Source organism: Trachurus trachurus (genome assembly GCF_905171665.1).
Source record: "Trachurus trachurus genome assembly, chromosome: 12".
NCBI classification, from domain to species: Eukaryota; Metazoa; Chordata; class Actinopteri; order Carangiformes; family Carangidae; genus Trachurus; species Trachurus trachurus.
Window position 1 is genome coordinate 25,135,007 of NC_139908.1, and position 19,028 is coordinate 25,154,034.

The following is a 19,028-nucleotide window of genomic DNA, read 5'->3' on the forward strand; positions in this document are numbered from 1 at the left end:
TAAAAACAATAATATGTCATTAACAAAGTTAATAATTTTGTAAACTCTCACAAAATAATTATTTTTTGTGTGTTTTATGTTTTGTTTTGGCAGTTTTTTTTTTTAATAAGACACCACAGAGTTACTCTCTTTAACCATCTTAATGATCTTGTTGCTATGGTAGCATCTTTTCAGTGCTGACACTATAACAGTGTAACAGTTCAGAGGGTAACATCTCTACACTGTCCAGAAGCTTCACCATTCACCTCCATTCCTCCGTAACTCCTGTACAATGTGTCAGATGTATTAATGTTGTTTCTCTGTAGATCAACACATCCTCATGTTGTCTACAGGAGAAACTGTCCCACAGGGGTTTTACATTTAGTTTTCTGTCCGTTTGTTGAAGCTGGATGTTGAGGGATTATTTCACCACCACGTTGTCTTGTATGATGCAAATCAACGCTCCATTTAGTCACATGGTAAAGACGGCCAATCAGAGGAATCGCTCTCAGCCTGACTGATGCCTGTGTCACAGATTCCCATCAGTGCCTTGTGTGCCAAGCCTCTCCGATGTAAACGCACCTGAACACTATAAGAGCTGGAGTCTGTGGGACACTAAATGCACTTTAAGGTACTCTGCTTTAATTCTTGATTTTGTTTTATTTATTACTGTATTTATTTATTTATTCTTTCACAAAGGATTAAGGACTGAATTTGTGATCTAGCGATTGTACTGAATCATTACATCACAGTTTGATTTTTACAGCAACCGCTGGTCTTGGTAGAAAACCGAGGCTTGCCTTTGAGTGATAGAAGTAGACACGGAGGCCAAATGTGTTCAATATTAAACACTGTATGTTGTTTTCACTCGACACAACAAAGTGCTAAAGTTTGGTGGATTTCTTTGCCACCAGTTGCCGTCGGCTTCTCTCAGATTGAATTCCTCCAGTGTTGACCGTTTGCTACATGGAGTTCATCTTGTTTCTCTAGTAACTTAAAAATAGAAAAGATCACGGGAATCCTTAATCCAGTTCAGCAAAAGAAAATAAGTACATGATACGTAGAAATGTGGCTTAAAACTGGATACAAGTCACTCACACATGCACATGTCAGGATATTTGGGGAATTGTTTTGGGGCATTTTAAGACAGAAATGAGTAATGACATATAATTCAGGGGCTTCATGTGGCTTCCTCTCACAGACCCCTTCCCTCTTTACAAAACCTGTCCAGTTAGCTCCTGATAGCACAGACACAGAAACTAACATCTACTTGTATGTCTCCAGGGTGTAAAGGCAGCTAATGCTAACTAACTAGCTTGCTGGCTAAGAAGTTCCATCAGCTTGTGAGCTTAAATAATTCCTCTGCATTAGAGTGAAGTGTAAGCAGCTTCAGAGTTGTCTGTCTATAGCATCAGAACCAACATGTCTGAGCTAACTCTGAACTAGCTGCACAGTTATCACTCTGACGCTGAGCTCCCAGCCAGATAGTCATCTACGTAGTTAGCATGTGCAGCTTGTTGAGCCAAACAAATAAAAGATGTTAGTCTGTAAGCCTGTGTACTGTGATTATCTGATGATGTTGTTCAGGCTAACTGGAGCTGATCTGATAGCAGCTGAAAGAGCTGCTAGCTAAAGAGAGAGGGGATGTGACTGGATGAAGAAGAACATTTGCAAATATAATGTTCTAATATGAAATTAAAAATAACGGCATGACATAAAACTTAAAAAGTTAAATTAAATAGAATTTCATGATAACTTCAGTTTTAATTTCTTTAAATTATTACCTCATGCAGATCCAGATCATTTAAAAAGAAGAAGTTTTTTTTCTCAATAAGGTCTAATGCATGCTGACTGATATTGGCTTTGGCACAGCAAGTTTACTAATTATTGCTTTACATAATTTATTCATGACCTTATATAAATTAGAATTGCTGATTAATTTTTATATCTAACATTTTGGGTCTCTGTAAAAGATTCCTCTGATTTCACATCAGCCTCTGTTTGTTGTGATGATAAAACAGGAAGCATTTCAGCTGCTCAGGCGTAAGCACAGCTGACTCTGAAGAAGAATGACCACAAACCTGAGCAGTGACAGATACATTGTGAACAATGCACATCGTGATCTCTTCATACCGAGTCGAGCATATGTTGTGGAAAGTGGAGTAATAAAAGGAAGGACGGCTCTACTCACCAACAGTCTGTGCATGTCTCTGGTAGGACTTGAGTCAGAAAACCATGCTGCTTCCGTCAGCTGCCTTACTCCAGCATCTCATCTCACACTGTGTCTTAGCAGCAGCTGGAGAGGAGACCACGGGCTTTACATGCGCTCACACCAGTGTTGATCACAGGCCCATCTCTCTCTCTTTCTCGCTTCTCGGCACAAGTGTTAATCCGACCCCTGATATATATGCATAAATCAGTGACACAGAATGATGTCACCCATGGCTGCGTGTAAATATTTTCCATATTTTGTACAGTCAAAAAGTAACTAATGTCTTAAAAGTAGCCCTTACTGTATGTTGCACTGACCAACTGGCAGTTAGGTGAATCTTTACCAGACGATACACACTGATGTATATTGGTAAGTGATGGCATAGTTTTCAAAAATGTATTCAGTATATATTTCTATTTTATTTTATTATGCTAGCTGTAAGTGACAGAGATGCAAGAATGAGTATGTGAGTACTTTTACAGTAGCTGTGTGTAGATGCATCCTTTGAAAGAATGTTATGGTGAAAAAAATATTTATGCTTGTATGAGATCAGCTGTTAAATAAACTAGTTGAAGTTGTCACGTCTTTTTATTTCATTTTGTTCATCGTTCTCTTTTCAGCTAGAATCACTCCCAAGTTTGCACCACATGATGGATGTTTTGTTTTGTGTGATGTCGGTGTAATAGAAAAGGAAATGTGCTCTTGTCTACAACACTTAGGAAGCTGATATCTGTGTGAAGTTAAGACTGAAAGGTGAAACATCCAGTCTGAGCCTAGACATGTTTCAGCATCTGTAAACTCGCACCCCTCCCAATAACAGCAGTAGGTTCACATGGGTTATCAAAGCTTGGGTGTACATTAAACATAGCCTACATGACTTTTGCATATGAGATGAGCAGCTGGTTGCAACAAGTCTTATCCCTCCAATCAGAAACATATCAGTTATGACACCTACAGTTAGACTCTGCTTCACCATGAAGGCAGAGGACACATTTAAAATCTGCTGCAGCTGCTTTCATTGAAAACACTTGTTGTGTAGGGATGACTTCTGAGTGACAGGGTCAGTTTGTGTCACTGAGGTCCTGTCATGGCTGAGAAGAAGTCTCACACAACAGTGTGTTTATTTATTTTATTTTATTTTTTTCAGTTTAAAATGGGGAAAAAATATGCAGCTAGTGTTGTCCCATATTATAACAAGCTATTTTATCTTCCTGCTCTTTTCACCATAAGCAATATAAACAAATGCCTATTTTAACCAAAGGTAGCTAATGGGTTCTTTCTAGAATTATTTAATAAATAAATACAATATTAATGTCAGTAACCACAGTATCCTGAAAAAGAGCAAAAGTTAATCGGTCAACCATCTCTAATCTGTGTTGCAACCTGTTGCAACCCTGCCCAGGATAATAAAGAATCTGTATAGTAGCCTATGGGTCATATTGAAACTAATAAAAGTTTGTTTGATCTAGTACGGAAGCCGACAAAATATCTTGAACAATAGATGGTTTCACTTTGATATTTGATCATAGCTTTAATTGTGATGCACGTGAGGTGACTGTTTAATATTAAATCCAGGGGTGTTAGTGTTGCTGGGGCTCTGTCCGTGTGACTTGTGGTTTTGTCGGGACCACAGACGGTCTGTTTCCCGCTCCACAGTCAGGCGGGTGGGTCAGCTGATAAGACGCTGACTCAGCCCCAACTTGTGGAGTCCAGTCCACCACCACCAGTCGATGTTCAGACATGGCCGCCTCCTCAGACCTGTAGTCCTGATCCTGTCAGACCTGATCCCTCACAGCGGGATCTTTGTCCGGATCCTGGATCTGCTGGTGTCACGAGTTGCTCACGACACAGAAACAGCAGCAGTCACTTCCTCCACAGCAGCTCACAGAGCGGCCGCAGCTCCAGCCTGCAGCGGAGGGACAGGACAGGACAGGACAGGACAGTCGGACCTGGTGGGGGACGAGTTTCAGAGACCCACACGATGCTTTCTGTGGACCAGGTGAGACAGAGTCTGGACGGCGCGGGACAGACCCACGTCCTGCAGTTCTGGCCGGAGCTGTGCGAGGAGGAGCGGGACGCCTTCCTGCGGGAGCTGTCCCAGCTGGACCTGGACGGGCTGAAGGAGCACTGTGAGGGGGCTAAGGGGGCTGCAGCCTGCCCCGCCGCCAGTCTGGACCAGCACCTGGAGCCGGTCCCGCCGCAGTTCATCGGCAGCGTCCGGAAGAGCGACCCGAGCTGTCTGTCGGCCTGGGAGGATGAGGGTGAGTCTGCGGGGGATGACCGGGTAGGACTGGGAGAAGGAGAAGAGGAAGAGGAGGAAGGGATGTGGGTGGGGGGGGGGGGCAGGATTGTGAACAACATGGAGTTAGTGTTTTTAAGTCCAGTTCTCTGTGCTCTGCTGGTCTCAGACTCATCACGTGCACAGGTGACACTGATGGTGATCAGGTCTGATATCACTGTGGTCACTGTATCAACACAGCCAATCAGATCTCCAGACCAAATCAGCTGGATTCAACAGTATCAACATCTGGAAGTCACATTTTGTACCAAACACATGTGCAACTCTTGATTCAGTCACAGAACACACACTTCCATAAATCTGATCAGAGACCAGTGAAGAAGAAGGAGATTCACCGGTGCTTCATACCAAACAGGAAGTAGATCATTCACTATGGTAGGCTACATGTTATTTCCCAAAATGTGCACAAACATGGAAGAGGGGGTGTTGCTTAAAGTTTAAGTACAGACTTCATTGTGTATGAGCTGCCCCCTGTTGGACACTCCTGCCTCACTGCACTGGAGACATGACTAAGCCTGGAAAGTAACTGTAGATTTACCTCAGCTTTTTAATTGGTATGTCAGTTCTCGTGACCTCTCAGATTTACCTGTAGACAGAAGAGTTGTTCAAACTTCTTCCATTTCGAGCAGTCGGAGCAATTCTGAAAACTGAACTCTAATGCAGCAGTGTGACAAAGTCTAATGTGAATGTCACATCATCTAAAGTTTCTGAAGTGTCAGCAGTAAAAAAAAACTGGAATGGGATTGAAGTGAGTGCTCAGATATATGAGTTGTCTCTGCAGCACTGTCCTGAGACCAGTGAACAGCTCGCCTACACCATCGTAAACAGAGGTTAATGCAGCTTATAAAGTTTGATTAAAGTTTGACTCTGAGCTGTGACAGTTTAAAGCAGGGGTGTCAAACATGCGGCCCACGGGCCAAAACCTGCCCGGCAGAGGCTCCAATCAGGCCCTCAGGATGAATTTAGAGTGACAATTTGAAATGCGCATATTTTATCAAGAAATTTCAGGTTGTTCATCGTATGTTTTGTAAAAGGATAGTTGTAAACTACGGAAGAGGATTAGGGCCACTGTGAAAAAAGTCAATTCTGACTTTAAACTCAGATTCTGAGAAAAAAATCTGAATTCACTTTATATTTCACAGTGGCCCTAATACTCTTCCGCAGTAAAAATCTTGACAATGTACTAAAACAAAGGGAAAATTTCAAAGTTTTTTCTATTTATACTAGGTTATCATGCTATTATTTTACTGGTCCAGCCCACTTGAGATCAAATTGCACTGTTTGTGGCCCCTAAACTAAAATTAGTTTGACACCTCTGGTTTAAAGGCTTTGATTTGCAAGTCAGTAAAGTTCATCAACATCAAATAGAGCTCACACATCATCCTCATTCTTCATCCACAGGGCTGCTGCAGATCTCAGAGAGTCGGGTCGGCGTCCTGCTGCTGGCCGGGGGTCAGGGGACTCGCCTGGGCGTTCAGTATCCCAAAGGGATGTACAACGTCGGGCTGCCCAGCGGAAAAACCCTGTACCAGATCCAGGCAGAGCGGATCCACAAGATCCAGGAGCTGGCAGGTGTCAAGTATGGATCCAAGTGCACCGTGCCCTGGTGAGAGCTCAGTGTCACAATCCAAGTTCTCTGGGACGAGTCATTAGTGATCCTGTCAGATTTGTGTTTTACAAGCTCATCATAGATTTCACAAAGTCTCTTTTGTGATTTCATCTAAACCAGGAGTCTAATGTGCTAATTTGTAAATGAATAGATTGTAATTGGTGATTGTTAACAGATGGTAGAGAAGCTGAGAGAAAAAGTGTGTTTTCATTTATTTAGGCCGTATTCATGATCCACTTCAGTGATGTTTTTGTTGCCAAGCAACTGATCGAAAACGAGGGAATTACACAGGTTAATTGGAGCAGCTGTGATGGTGTTAAGTGATAACACATGAGTGTTTGTCTTCATGAAGATAACTTGAATAACTTTTTTTTTTTTTTTTAATACTTTATTTACAGTTTTTCATTTTACAAAACTGTACAAAACATACCACATAGGAACAGTTAAACATAAAAGGAAACAGAGAGAGAAAAATAAAATAAAATAAAATAAAATAAAAAAAGGGGGGAGGGGCTGCCAGACATTCATTATTTACCTTTTACATAGATGGACTTGTAGAAAACACAAAACAAAATTGCAGTTGTTAAGGTAAAACAAGTACCACGCGAAAGTTTGAGTCAGGTATCATCCCTGACATTGAGCCAGGAAGGGTCCCCAGATTCTCTCAAACCCGTTCTGTCCATTGGGTTTGTGCAGGCGCAGTCTTTCCATTTGAATGACCGACAACATCTCACTGAGCCAGTGAGCGAAGGTGGGAGGAGTGGTGGACTTCCAATTTAAAAGAATAAGTTTCTTGGCCACCACCATCCCTAGGTGTAGAGCGACCTGAGTGTCATGCAGAAGATCAGAAGTCTCAGTCGAGCAACCAAGGATGGCCAGCTCATGGTTAGGCTGAATGGCTCTAGAGTAGGCTTTTGACAAATGTTCAAATATATCTGACCAAAAACTGTGCAACTTAGGACAGAACCAGAAAAGATGTGCTAGTGAGCCCTCGGCAATATTGCACCTATCACATACAGGGGATACAGATGGAAAAATACGATTTAGCTTTGTTTTGGAGTAATGTAACCTGTGCAGCACTTTGTACTGAATTAGCCTGTAACGTGAATTAACAGAGCAACAATGGACACGAGAAAGTGCCTCCTCCCAAAGTTCTACTGATATTTCATGGTTCAAGTCTTTGGACCAGGCTACCCTGATGAAATCAGAGGAAACTGACTTGGTGAAAGAAGCCACAAACTTTGATATTAACTGTTTGGAGTCTGGAGGGAGCAGGAGGGTCTCAAGGAAAGGATGAGTGGTGGGGATGGAATTGAAATGTGGCCAGTTCTCCTTGACATAATGTCTGACTTGGAGGTAGCGAAAAAAGTGAGAGTTTGGAAGATTGAATTTGTTGCTTAGCTGAGCAAATGATGCCAATTGGCTGTTAATGTACAGATCTGAAAATGTTTTAATACCCCTATCTCTCCAGACAGCAAACATCCCGTCCAGCCGGGCAGGCAAGAATGAATGATTTTGACATATGGGTGCCTGTGTGGAAGCACTAGGAACCTGGCAAGCCGCTTTTATTTGCTTTAGGATGCGCAAGGAGTTCTTGACAGTGAAGTTACGATTAATTAATTTGACTACTGGGGCGGGGTCAGAAAACAAAAGGGCAGGAAGTGATGACATGTGGACTGTAGCAGCTTCTAGCTGTAGCCACAAAGGGTTCTCCTCGGCTATGGCGCTTCATAACTTGAATAACTTGACACATCTTTTTAGTCACCTCCTATACAGACTTGCTTTCTTTGATCCCCTGTCTTATAACAGCCTTGGTCTCTTGGTATTGTTTTCATTTCCTTCATGGAACCTTATTTTCTTTATTTGATTTCTCACTGTTTTATATATTTCACATCTGTCTCCATTGTTTTTATTTGCTTTTATTGCTTTTTCATCTTATTGTGTTGCACTGTTTTATTTAGCTGCAGCAGCTGATCTTTTTCTTATATCGTTTACTTTTTATGCCCTTTTTATCTCACTGATTCCCCCTTTTATTAGAATTGCATCATTACATCTTATATTTCACTGGTCTTAGTTAATGTTCCTCGGTTCTCATGTTGCCTGTGTTTCTTGGGTCCTGATGGGTTTTATGTCACTGTTGTTGATTCGTCTGTCATTTATCTTGTGTGTTTCTGCTTTTATGTCACAGTACTTTGCAAATCATTTTTTATTGGTGCTATATAAACAAAGGAATTATAATTTATTCTCATTATTAATGTGACAGAGTGAAAACACCTCCGCTCTGTGGCTCCTCAGGTACATCATGACCAGTGAGTTCACTCTGGCTCCCACTGAGAGCTTCTTCAAGGAGAACAACTACTTTGGCCTGGAGCCTTCGAACGTCGTCATGTTTGAGCAGCGGATGATCCCGGCCGTGACCTTTGATGGAAAGGTCATCCTGCAGGGGAAAGGGAAGATCGCCATGGCTCCAGGTGAGGACACGTCAGCTGATGTAGAGACCCAACAACACACGCTGTCGGTCACACGATGCGTTCAGGACCATGTCTCTGCTTCTGTCTGTCAGATGGTAACGGTGGTCTGTACCAGGCTCTGGTGGACAACAAGGTGCTGGAGGACATGAAGAAGAGAGGGGTGGAGTACCTGCACGTCTACTGTGTGGACAACATCCTGGTCAAGATGGCCGACCCCGTCTTCATCGGGTTCTGTGTGAGCAAAGGGGCCGACTGTGGAGCCAAGGTGCAGTAACTTCACTCAGTGATGTAGAGCCAGAGTCTCACACACACACTCTGACATTTACACCTATGGACAGTTTAGAGTCACCAGTTAAAGAGATAGTTCAACATTTTGGTAACTTCGCCTATTGCCATAATCCCTATAGTTATAGGAGTGGGTTCATTACCTTTAATTATCGGTGCATGTTGTTTTGAGATCTGCGGGGCAGAGATGCAAACTGCTCATGGAACACAATGGAGGTGAATGGTACAGATCCCCTGTCCCTCATCAAACTCATCAAATACACAATCACGCTATGAAAAAATTATGTATAATCATGCAACATTACAACACATGAAGGAAATACTCGGAGCTAACTTGAAATCACTCCATCCAGCAGCCGTGTCTGGAATGTAGCCTCAAAAACACTCTTTCTCGTAATGTTATATTATTATTTAATAGTGTGGTTGAACTATCCCTTTAACCTAATGTTCATGACTTTGGACTGTGGGAGGAAGCCGGAGAAGCTGGAGAGAACCCACACGGGGCCACAGGTAGAACTTGCAAACTCCACCCAGAAAGATCTGAGACATGGGGATCAAACCCAGAACCTTCCTACTGAGAGGGGAAAGTGTTAACCACTGCATCACCGTGCCACCCCCAACTCAGTTCATCATGACCCAAAATATTCTATTATTTCAAAATGATGAAATTATATTTCACACACAGAGACAACTGACCCAAAAGCTGGACTCGTTATTGTACACATATGGCCAAACTTTGAATTTCTGTCCGTTGTTGTCTTGCCATCATCGTGTCTCAGGTGGTGGAGAAGGCGTACCCTGCCGAGCCGGTGGGCGTGGTCTGCAGGGTGCAGGGCGTCACCCAGGTGGTGGAGTACAGTGAGATCCAACCGGAGACGGCCGAACTCCGAGGACCTGGAGGAGAGCTGGTCTACAGTGCTGGAAACATCTGTATCCACTTCTTCACCAGGGCTTTCCTGCAAGACGTAGCAGAGTAAGAACATTACTGTCACAAAGATCAACAGGACACGCCCACTTTTTGTGTAAAGGTCAGAGTTCGACTGGTTGTCGGCCTGGCTGATGATCAGAGCTGATATATAATGGTGATCAAAATTATTAGAAGAGCTGACAGATCTTTTTTTTTTTGCTCCAAAACATGTAATTTCATAATGTTCATGAAATATGCAAAATTTTTGCTCTGAGCACAATCAGATGAGCAGTGAGTCCTACAGTTTTTATCCATTTTTATCTTTAATATTTGGTATGTCCACTTTTTGCAGCAATGGTTTTCCTTTGAATGTAGAATAGATCTGTCCGGTTTATTTTCCACCTCACCCCAAATTTGCTCGATGGGGTTGAGGTCCAGACTTTGTAAATAATTTGGCTTCTTCTGTGAAGGAACATGATTGTGTGACGCTGACAGTGAAATAGGAAATAGCCTTGCTTGTTTTTTTTATAAGGAAAACTACCTAAATCTTCTGGCTCTATTCTATGGTTTATAGGGCAAAATTAAATGTCAAGTGCTCTAGTAATTTTGGACACCACTGTTAGTAGCTTTAGGATTATTGGAAACATATTAATTTAAAACCAATCACTGATCAAAGAACAGCTGTGGTTTTAGTGAGGAAGTCACTAAAAGAAGCAGAGAGCTGTGAGCAGAACTAGTGTAAGGTTAAATGTACAAGCTGCTGGATGATGAAGAAAAATCAAAATAAATCAGAGTCAGAGCCCTTCTTCCTTTAAAGTCATAAGGCCCCGACTCATTACGCCTTCACAGCACTGATCTCCTTCACCCTCTGGTGTAGTGTAGATCTTAAACCTTTCCCCCGCCATGTTATTGGATGGGATGTCAGCCAAGCTAAAGAGACTCAAAGTACATCTTTTTACAATATGTTTGGACAAACCCTGTAACTGATCTTTCTTTGACGTCATTGGGTCCTGAACAGGAAGTTTAAAGGGAAACTGAAACAACACGTCGCTCTCAAGAAAGTGCCCTTTGTGGACTCACAGGGGAACCAGGTCAAACCCACCAAACCCAACGGCATAAAGATGGAGAAGTTTGTTTTTGACGTCTTTCCATTCTCCAGGTATCGTTGATGATCGTTTCTTCCCTCATTCACTTCCAGTGTTTAACTTCACATGAAACTAACTACAGCTGAAACATTTACTCTGTGTCTTGAAGCAACTTTGTTGCGTTTGAGGTCGTCAGAGAAGACGAGTTTTCCCCTCTGAAAAACGCAGACGGAGCAGCCACGGACACCCCGACCGTGGCCCGCAACTCCCTCCTGGCTCAGCACTGCCGCTGGGCCGCGGCCGCCGGGGCCGAGCTGCTGGACCAGCATGGGACCCCCCTCCCTCCCAGAGCCAGGTCAGAGAGAGGCCCTGTACAACAATGGTTCTCAAAGTGGGGTCCGGGGACCCCCAGGGGTCCTTGAATGGGTTTAAGCGGGTCCCCAACTTTTTCTTGAAATTTTACCACTTTTCCTCTATTTTTTTTTTTTTTTTTTTTGAGAATTTTTACCACGTTATTCTAGAAAATTTTAAACGTTTTTTTTATAAAGAAAACTTACCACTGTTTTCTAGATTTTTTTTTTTACCATTTCTTTTTGAGAATTTTTACCACTTTTTTCCATAAATGTTTAAACATTTTTGGAGAAATTGTACCATTTTTTCCAGAAATCTCTCTACAATATTTCCAAAGTCTCACGGCATTGGCCCTAATTTGAACGTACATTGACTAAAAAAGTATCGTTCTTCAGTCTCAGAAAGAATATTTGTGTATTTCTGGTGTTTGCTTCAAAATTTTGTCCAATGGGGGTCCGTGGTCTAATTTGTGTCAATTTAGGTGCCTTTGATGTAAAAAAGTTTGAGAACCACACTGCTGTACAACACCCTGCAGTAACATACAGCACCAAACTGATCACCTGCTGGACCTGGAGTCACATACTGTAGTCTCATCTGTCCAGATGTGTTGATCCTTTCCTCCAGTCAAATTAGTTTGGGGAAGTTGACCACTCCCATCATCTAACAGTGATCCTGCAGAGTGATGTCATGAGTCAGAGACTGGAAATAATCTTATATTTATCTGTGTGTGTGTGTGTGTTTTCTCCTTGCAGTGACGGTTCTCCAGCTCAGTGTGAGATTTCACCACTTGTCTCTTACTTTGGAGAGGTGAGGACAGACATTTTAATCTGACAGAGCTTCCTGATTGGTGTTAAAGTTGCAACTGGAAACAAGAGTTGCAATCATTTGTTGTGTTTGTCATTGGGTTTGCCAAACATTACATCTTATATTGTGGTGAGCAACGGAGGATTTATCATATATGTCTTATGAAGTTAATTAAAATATGTTTTTCTTTTAAGAGAGAGAATTATCTCCTCTTGACTTTTTCCTTGTGAATTCCTATCAAGGAGAAGTAGTTTGGATTATTTTTGACTTTTGTACCACAGCCAAATAAGAGGAAGTCCTCATCCTGGCCTCTGCTTTTTTATTTTTTTATTATTCAAAACTTTGTTTCACATTACAAAACAGTTTTTCAAAATAATATGTAATATATAAAGCACTTTTATGGTATACGCCAGGGGGAATGGCCTCTGCTTTATATGTTCAGTGGTCGGTTGAAGCGCCACCTGGTGCCTCCTTGTGGACAGGAGGGGATATGAATGTCTAACAACACGGGTGAAACCAATGTGTTGGTAACCTCACTGAGTGAGCTGTGATTTAACCAGCTCTGCTCCTTCTCCTCCTCCTGCAGGGTCTGGAGCTGCTCAGAGGGAAGACCCTGACCACCCCGTTCATCCTGGATGAGAGACGGGCCAAAGAGCTGCAGTGATGACCAGCAGCTGATCTCAAAACAGTGAAGACAATCTCTGCTGTACATGTCTGAGGAATGAGCAACTGTTTAAATTCAGTTCAAGTGTGAATGTACTGTAATGATGGACAAATCAAACCTCTAATTCATCTCATGTAACTGTCACGTGATGTGATCACTTGAAAACAATAAGGGAGCAACAATCTAAAGGAATTTACATAAAGACTGTTTTATTTGTGTCCTCTCTTCTCTCCTCCACCTGGTCAACTTTAAAGCTCCTACAGTCAGATTTCAGCAGTCTCAGGACACATTGGATAGCTACACACAGAGTGTTAGGGTTTACTTAACATAATTAACACACACAATCAAACTAAACTTAAATTAAGAAACCAAGAAGCTACTGAGTTTACAAACTTGCCCATCAGGGATGTTAATTAATTATTAAGAATTATGGGTTGATGGTAATTGTCATTAAATATAGGGCTATAGGCAAACTATTAAATGACCACTGCAGAGGCAAAAGCAAATCACTTTTCCTGTCCAAAGTAAACGGAAACACACATGCAGGACAACAACTCTAACATTCAGTTCTCTGTAAATAAGGAAGAAAAAAACGAGAAATAGTCTGTACTAATGAATAATGCACGAACCAAATAAACAAATGTCCAAATCACATTAATACAAAAGAAACTTCAACAAATCATCAAGTTGCGCGGGCAACAAACACCACGCCATTACGTCATCGACGTCGACGGAAGACGGTCGGTCACGTGCCGTGGAAGACGACAACAATAACAAATGCGTTAAATGGATCCTGAGCACTTGGAAAAGCGCGTTACAAATAAAATTTATTATTATTATTATTATTAAATGGAGCGGAGTGTTCGGTGTTAGCGCAGCGTCTATCGCCACAGCCCGCTCTTATGTAACTGGTTCCCGACCATTCATTGTGTTTTCTAGTTCAATAATTGTTTTTAATCGTTCGACACTGACACGGAGGGCTCAGCAGCAGCAACAGACGCTACAGACGCTACCGTGGGACCGTTAATTCCGTGACGCCGCCGCCGCCTTGCAGCTCCGCGGTGACGGGACTCTGTGTTCCGATGAGCCGGGGCAGTTCACGGCGCTGGGTCGCTCTCTAACGCTCAGTGGTCGGTCACCGTCCACTCCAGCCCTGATGGCGGCTCTATCATGCTGCTAGGACCATGTTCAAAAATGTGTTCGGCTCAGGGTTTCTGGTGAGAACAGCTCATGTGATTCTGACATGGGTCATAACGTTGATTCTCTTCCTACACGACACAGGTAAGATGCATACATCCAGCTCATTCACGGTGGTTCTCTGAATCCGGTGCAGTGTCCGTCCCTCAGGTTTACCTCAAAGATTTTCGATTAAAGTGACATTTCTTTTGCATTTTAAAAGCCATAAATTGATGGATCCATGTATATTTTGATTATAAAACACAAAAAACGAGAGAAGTCTTTCTTATTTATTTTTTATGGGTTGCAAAGGAGTAGCTGACAGCCACATGACCAGAATCACTTTTCATTCAATTTAAAACAAATAAACAATTGCAATTAACCTTTTTTTTTTTTTTTAATTAATATAATAATATTCCCGACTACATTAACCAAAACAATACAAAAAATTGAAAAAAAAATCTATATATATATATATATATAGATTATATTATATTATATGAAATAGCTATATTTTATCATGCCCCCATTGTTCAACCATCATTTCCCCTGTTTTAAATAATAATGGTTCAGTTCAACATCCTCAGCACTGAGAAAGTGACATCATTCAAGTCTCATAAGAACATAGTGTAAAAAGAAGAAAGTGTTAGCATCTTTTCTCACATTATATATTTCATTGCCTTTGACATAGTCAAGCTCAACCTTTCAACTTCATTATATGAATAAATGAAAAACAAACAATCATGTTGAAAAATATTATAATTTCATGATTTCCTAAAGTCATGTGATGCTACATGCCCTGGCTTATTAGGATTTCTGGCTACTTTTAGCCAAAATCTTTAACCCTGTAACAATTACAGGGTTACGATTAAGCTCTGCATGTAAACGTACTGTTAGGGGATTGAGTCATTGTTACAGGGTTGAAAGTTTAAAAAAAAAAATCAGACAGCCCAAAGTGCACCGACTTCAGAGAATCACCACACAGATGTTAGTGGAGGGGTCCAGCTGCTGTTCAGACCCGTCTGGACCTGAGTGTGTGTTATTGAGTGTTTGTGTGTGTGTTGCGGTTGTAGAGCTGAGGAAGCAGGAGGAGACGGGCCAGCTGGTCCAGCCGGTGCTCTTCGTCCTGCTGGTGCTGGTGTCGGTGCTGCTCTATTTCGCCGTCTCTCTGATGGACCCGGGCTTCATCCTGTCTGACGACAGCGATTTACAGGTGATGACTGAGCCTGATGATGAATGTTTCTGACACCGTCACAGCTGCTTCTGTGACGGTGTCTGTTCAGGCTGTGGGACACTATCAGGATAAAGGTCTTTGTGAGATATCATAATGATTACATTAAAATGAGCTGTAATCATTTAATCAACACCTACATCCTCCCTGACCTAGCAAAAGTTGATGGATTCAGATGACAGCATCTCTGGCATTGCAGGTGTATTGTGTTGCAGTGCAGGTGTTGTGCATTTGATCTGGAGTCAGTTCATCTCTATACAGGGGGAAGGGACTTATTATATTACAGATAACCTTTACACTGAGAGAGGTTTGTGTTGGTCAGCATGTTGGAATGTGAGGTGGACTGAGCCTGCAAGGGGAGATGTGTTAACATCCTATTGGCTATTGTGCATAAACATTAAAAGGATAGTTCAACATTTTGGCAAATTGGCCCATTGCCATAATCCCCATAGTTTTAGCAGTAGGTTTGTTACCTTTAATTGTCGGTGCAAGCTGTTTTTAGAACGGCAGAGCAGAGCCGCGAGCTGCTCAGAGCTACGCTACGGAGGCTAATGGGATTTCTTGGTTTCCCTCATCAAACTCATCAAATACACAATCCAACAACTCCAAAACACTCTGGTGGACAAGTTGTGACCTGCACATTCACCACGCCATGAGATAATAACGGAACGTTACAAGACAGAGTTGTTTTCAAGGTGAATACAGAGACTGCTTGCTGAAAAACTGCTCCCGACAGGAACGCACATCAGCGGTTTTGCATGAATTTACCTCGAAAACAACTCTGTCTCGTAACGTTCTGTTATTATCTCATAGCGTGGAAACCAAGAAATTCCATGAGCCTCCGCCGTTCTAAAAATAGCTTGCACCGACAATTAAAAGTAACGAATTTACTGCTAAAACTATAGGGATTATGGCAATGGACCAATTTGCCAAAATGTTGAACTATCCCTTTAAGATAAAGATTCACACCTCCTAGATAAGGGGAGAGCAACAATGGTTTCTCTCCCTCACACAAAGTGACAGCACCCGTTATCACCTAGCTCTACAGCTGTGTCTGAAAAACCGCCAGAGAGTGAGATTTGGGACGCAAGAGGAGGGAACGTGGCCTTGTCATGTTCCTGGGAGAGAATGTGGGGCAGATAACTGTCTCTAGGAGTAAATCTCAGAAAGGGGCATCTAATGCTTAGCTCTCAGCTATAAAGACAGAGGGATTGACCTTTAACCATACAAACTACACAGGGAAGTGAAACTCTTCTCTAACAATGATGATGATGAGCTGCTGTTTGTAAAGCTGGAGCTGAAAACGAGCCCTTTGTTCCCTGTGTTGTTCCAGTTCACGCTGGGAGTGACGGAGGAGCAGCAGGACATGATCCCACCCACCACCAAGTCCCTGCGACAGCGCCGCTGTGGCCACTGTCTGCTGCAGGTACGCCCCCCCCGTCCCCCTCACCACCCACTGGTCTTGTGTTATTGTGTCACTCAGGTTAACACAGTCAGAGTCATTTTCATCTTCTTTGAGGTCACACAGATGGAGAACAAGTAGCGTTTTGGTCCGAGGGGTTAGTTACAGTGGGTGTGGAGTCAGTCATCTGTCATCTCTCCGTAGTACCAGTGTCAAGCTCAGCTGAAATGTGACTCCTGCCTCCAGCACTTACAGGATCCTTCAGTGGTATAGAGTAACAGCTACACAGCTCTACGTTACACACTCATTCTACACAAAACACCACGCGACACAGGAGCAGGAGTCCGGTCCCGGAGCATCACGGTGATTGGATGTGGGTCACGACACAATGTCCGCAGCCTCAGAGACTCTCAGATCTGTTGTCAGGTCCAAACACACAGTACGTTTTAATGCCTGTGTTAAAAGCTGATGACTGAGCTGTGCAGCAGCTTCACTGGATGGAGGGAAGTAAAAGATTTCAATTCACCTCTATGATACAAATGCTCAATGAAAAGCTCATATAGAGAGTTTCAACTGTTCTTAGGAGCTCATCTTTTACTGAGGCTCTTCACCAGTGTTGAAATTAAAGGACAATTCCAGGCAAATTCAACCTGGGGGCGGGGTTATAGTTTCCTAATATTTTAGGTCTAAAAAAAATGAATGTGAAGATTTTCTTTTTAATGTCTCCTGTTATGCAGTAGTTCTGTCTGTCCCTGCATCACCACAACAGCGTATAATGGGAGCGGACAGATCTTATGCTGTTTCGGCTGTTTACATCATGCAATTTCTTTCCACAGACAGACAACCTCAAATGGTTATTAAAGTCATAGCGTGGTGAATGTGCAGGTCACAACTTCTCCACAGGAGGGTTTTGGAGTTGTTGGATTGTGTTTTTAATGAGTTTGATGAGGGACAGCGGACCTGTACCGTTCACCTCACCTGAGCAACTCACGTCTCTGCCCCGCAGATCTCAAAACAACATGCACCGATAATTAAAGGTAATGGACCTACTACTATGACTATAGGGATTATGGCAGTAGATGAATGTGCCAAAATGTTGAACTACCCCAAACATGTTCCAGGTTTTGTGGGATGTAAACAGCCGAAGAACCCATTATTATTAACCCATTATTCGCTGCTGTGGTGATGCATTAAAAAGAAAATATTCAGATTCATTCTTTTCGACCTAAACTATTAGGAAACTAGAGCTCCAGGTTGAATTTGCCTGGAATTGTCCTTTAAATAACGCATCCGGTATTTTAAAGCAGACCTCAGTATGTGTGTCCAATAAACGCCCTGACCTTTGTTCCAAGCAGCAGCCAATGAGATCGAAGCACTGCCAGACGTGTCAGCACTGCGTGCGGCGCTACGACCACCACTGTCCCTGGATCGAGAACTGCGTGGGCGAGAGGAACCACCGCTGGTTCGTGCTGTACCTGGCCGTCCAGCTGCTGGTGCTGCTGTGGGGGCTGCACATCGCCTGGTCAGTACCACGCAGGTCTCACGTTGCCGCTGCGATGCCTCGTCTCACTCACTCATCCTCCTCTGTCTCTCCTCAGGACCGGCTTCAGCTCCGCGCCCGCCTGGCCGCTGTGGCTGCGCACCAACGGCGTGCTGCTGGCCGTGGCGGCGCTGGTGGCGCTGCTGTCGCTGGTGGTGCTGCTGCTGCTGGGCTCACACCTCTACCTGGTCTCCCTCAACACCACCACCTGGGAGTTCATGTCGCGCCACCGCATCTCCTACCTCAAACACTGCGGCGCCGACGAGAACCCGTTCGACCGCGGCACCTTCCACAACCTCTGGGGTTTCTTCTGCGTGTGGGGCACCGTGGTGTGGGAGCAGGTGTACTTCAGGGAGGGCAGCGACCAGGTCTAGGACCAGGTCTAGGACCAGGTCTAGGACCAGGTCTAGGACCAGGGCTAGGACCAGGTCTAGGACCAGGTCTAGGACCAGGACGGACACACTGAGGAGACTCCTGACCACAATCGGAGGGGTCGGCTGTCCCTGTGTGTGGTTGACCTTTATATAGACGCCTGTGTTGTGTGATGACATCACTTCCCCTCCTGCTGAACATCTCCTACTACCAGTTCTTCTTGCTGTCGATCCGTTCCACACTCTGCTACATCTGAATGAAGACAGTGTTTCCTGATCAAACCTCTGTGGAGCAGCTTCTCCTGGTTCCACCTGTAGTTGAGCAGGAATCCTCCACAGCCTGCAGCACCTCACTAGTCTCGTTTACATGCAGCTTTTTCCTCAATCTGATTGAAAACAATCAGATTAAATGAATCTTATTCGATTTGTATACATGAACGCTAAATAAAGCGATCCACATTCAGTCCGCCTATACATGGCCCCAGCTGAAGCCGATTACTGCTGTGAGACTGACCGGTGAGTGTTTTGGGACAGAGGCGGGGCTTACAGCAGTGATAGGTGCTTTCACGTCGGAGTCTCCAAACCAGAAACGTCTTTAACAACAGTCGCTAGATTTGTCGCTAGTCGCTTTTGACAGATTTA

General features: G+C 43.3%; 2 protein-coding genes across 2 annotated transcripts; both read left to right on the forward strand.

Moving 5' to 3' along the window:
* The first annotated feature begins 3,858 nt into the window (after positions 1-3,858).
* uap1l1 (UDP-N-acetylglucosamine pyrophosphorylase 1 like 1) lies at positions 3,859-12,853 on the forward strand. Its single transcript, XM_083983339.1, has 9 exons — positions 3,859-4,452; positions 5,892-6,096; positions 8,395-8,570; positions 8,663-8,835; positions 9,635-9,828; positions 10,781-10,921; positions 11,017-11,202; positions 11,951-12,005; positions 12,589-12,853. Exons 1-9 carry the CDS (start codon positions 4,173-4,175, stop codon positions 12,664-12,666), a joined length of 1,488 nt encoding a protein of 495 aa, XP_083839465.1. The 5' UTR covers positions 3,859-4,172; the 3' UTR covers positions 12,667-12,853.
* A 675-nt stretch (positions 12,854-13,528) lies between these two features.
* Positions 13,529-18,552, forward strand: zdhhc12b (zDHHC palmitoyltransferase 12b). The gene is made up of 6 exons (XM_083983313.1): positions 13,529-13,947; positions 14,916-15,055; positions 16,407-16,499; positions 17,831-17,997; positions 18,074-18,395; positions 18,444-18,552. The coding sequence occupies exons 1-5, from the start codon at positions 13,851-13,853 to the stop codon at positions 18,387-18,389; spliced, it is 813 nt and encodes a 270-aa protein (XP_083839439.1). The 5' UTR covers positions 13,529-13,850; the 3' UTR covers positions 18,390-18,395; positions 18,444-18,552.
* The last annotated feature ends 476 nt before the right edge of the window (positions 18,553-19,028 follow it).

Coding starts and splice junctions, on each gene's coding strand:
- zdhhc12b (XM_083983313.1), top strand. CDS start 13,851: ATGTTCAAAAATGTGTTCGGCTCAGGGTTTCTGGTGAGAACAGCTCAT. Junction 15,056..16,406: donor CTGACGACAGCGATTTACAG/GTGATGACTGAG, acceptor GTGTTGTTCCAG/TTCACGCTGGGAGTGACGGA. Junction 16,500..17,830: donor GTGGCCACTGTCTGCTGCAG/GTACGCCCCCCC, acceptor TGTTCCAAGCAG/CAGCCAATGAGATCGAAGCA.
- uap1l1 (XM_083983339.1), top strand. CDS start 4,173: ATGCTTTCTGTGGACCAGGTGAGACAGAGTCTGGACGGCGCGGGACAG. Junction 6,097..8,394: donor TCCAAGTGCACCGTGCCCTG/GTGAGAGCTCAG, acceptor GTGGCTCCTCAG/GTACATCATGACCAGTGAGT. Junction 8,836..9,634: donor GGGCCGACTGTGGAGCCAAG/GTGCAGTAACTT, acceptor ATCGTGTCTCAG/GTGGTGGAGAAGGCGTACCC.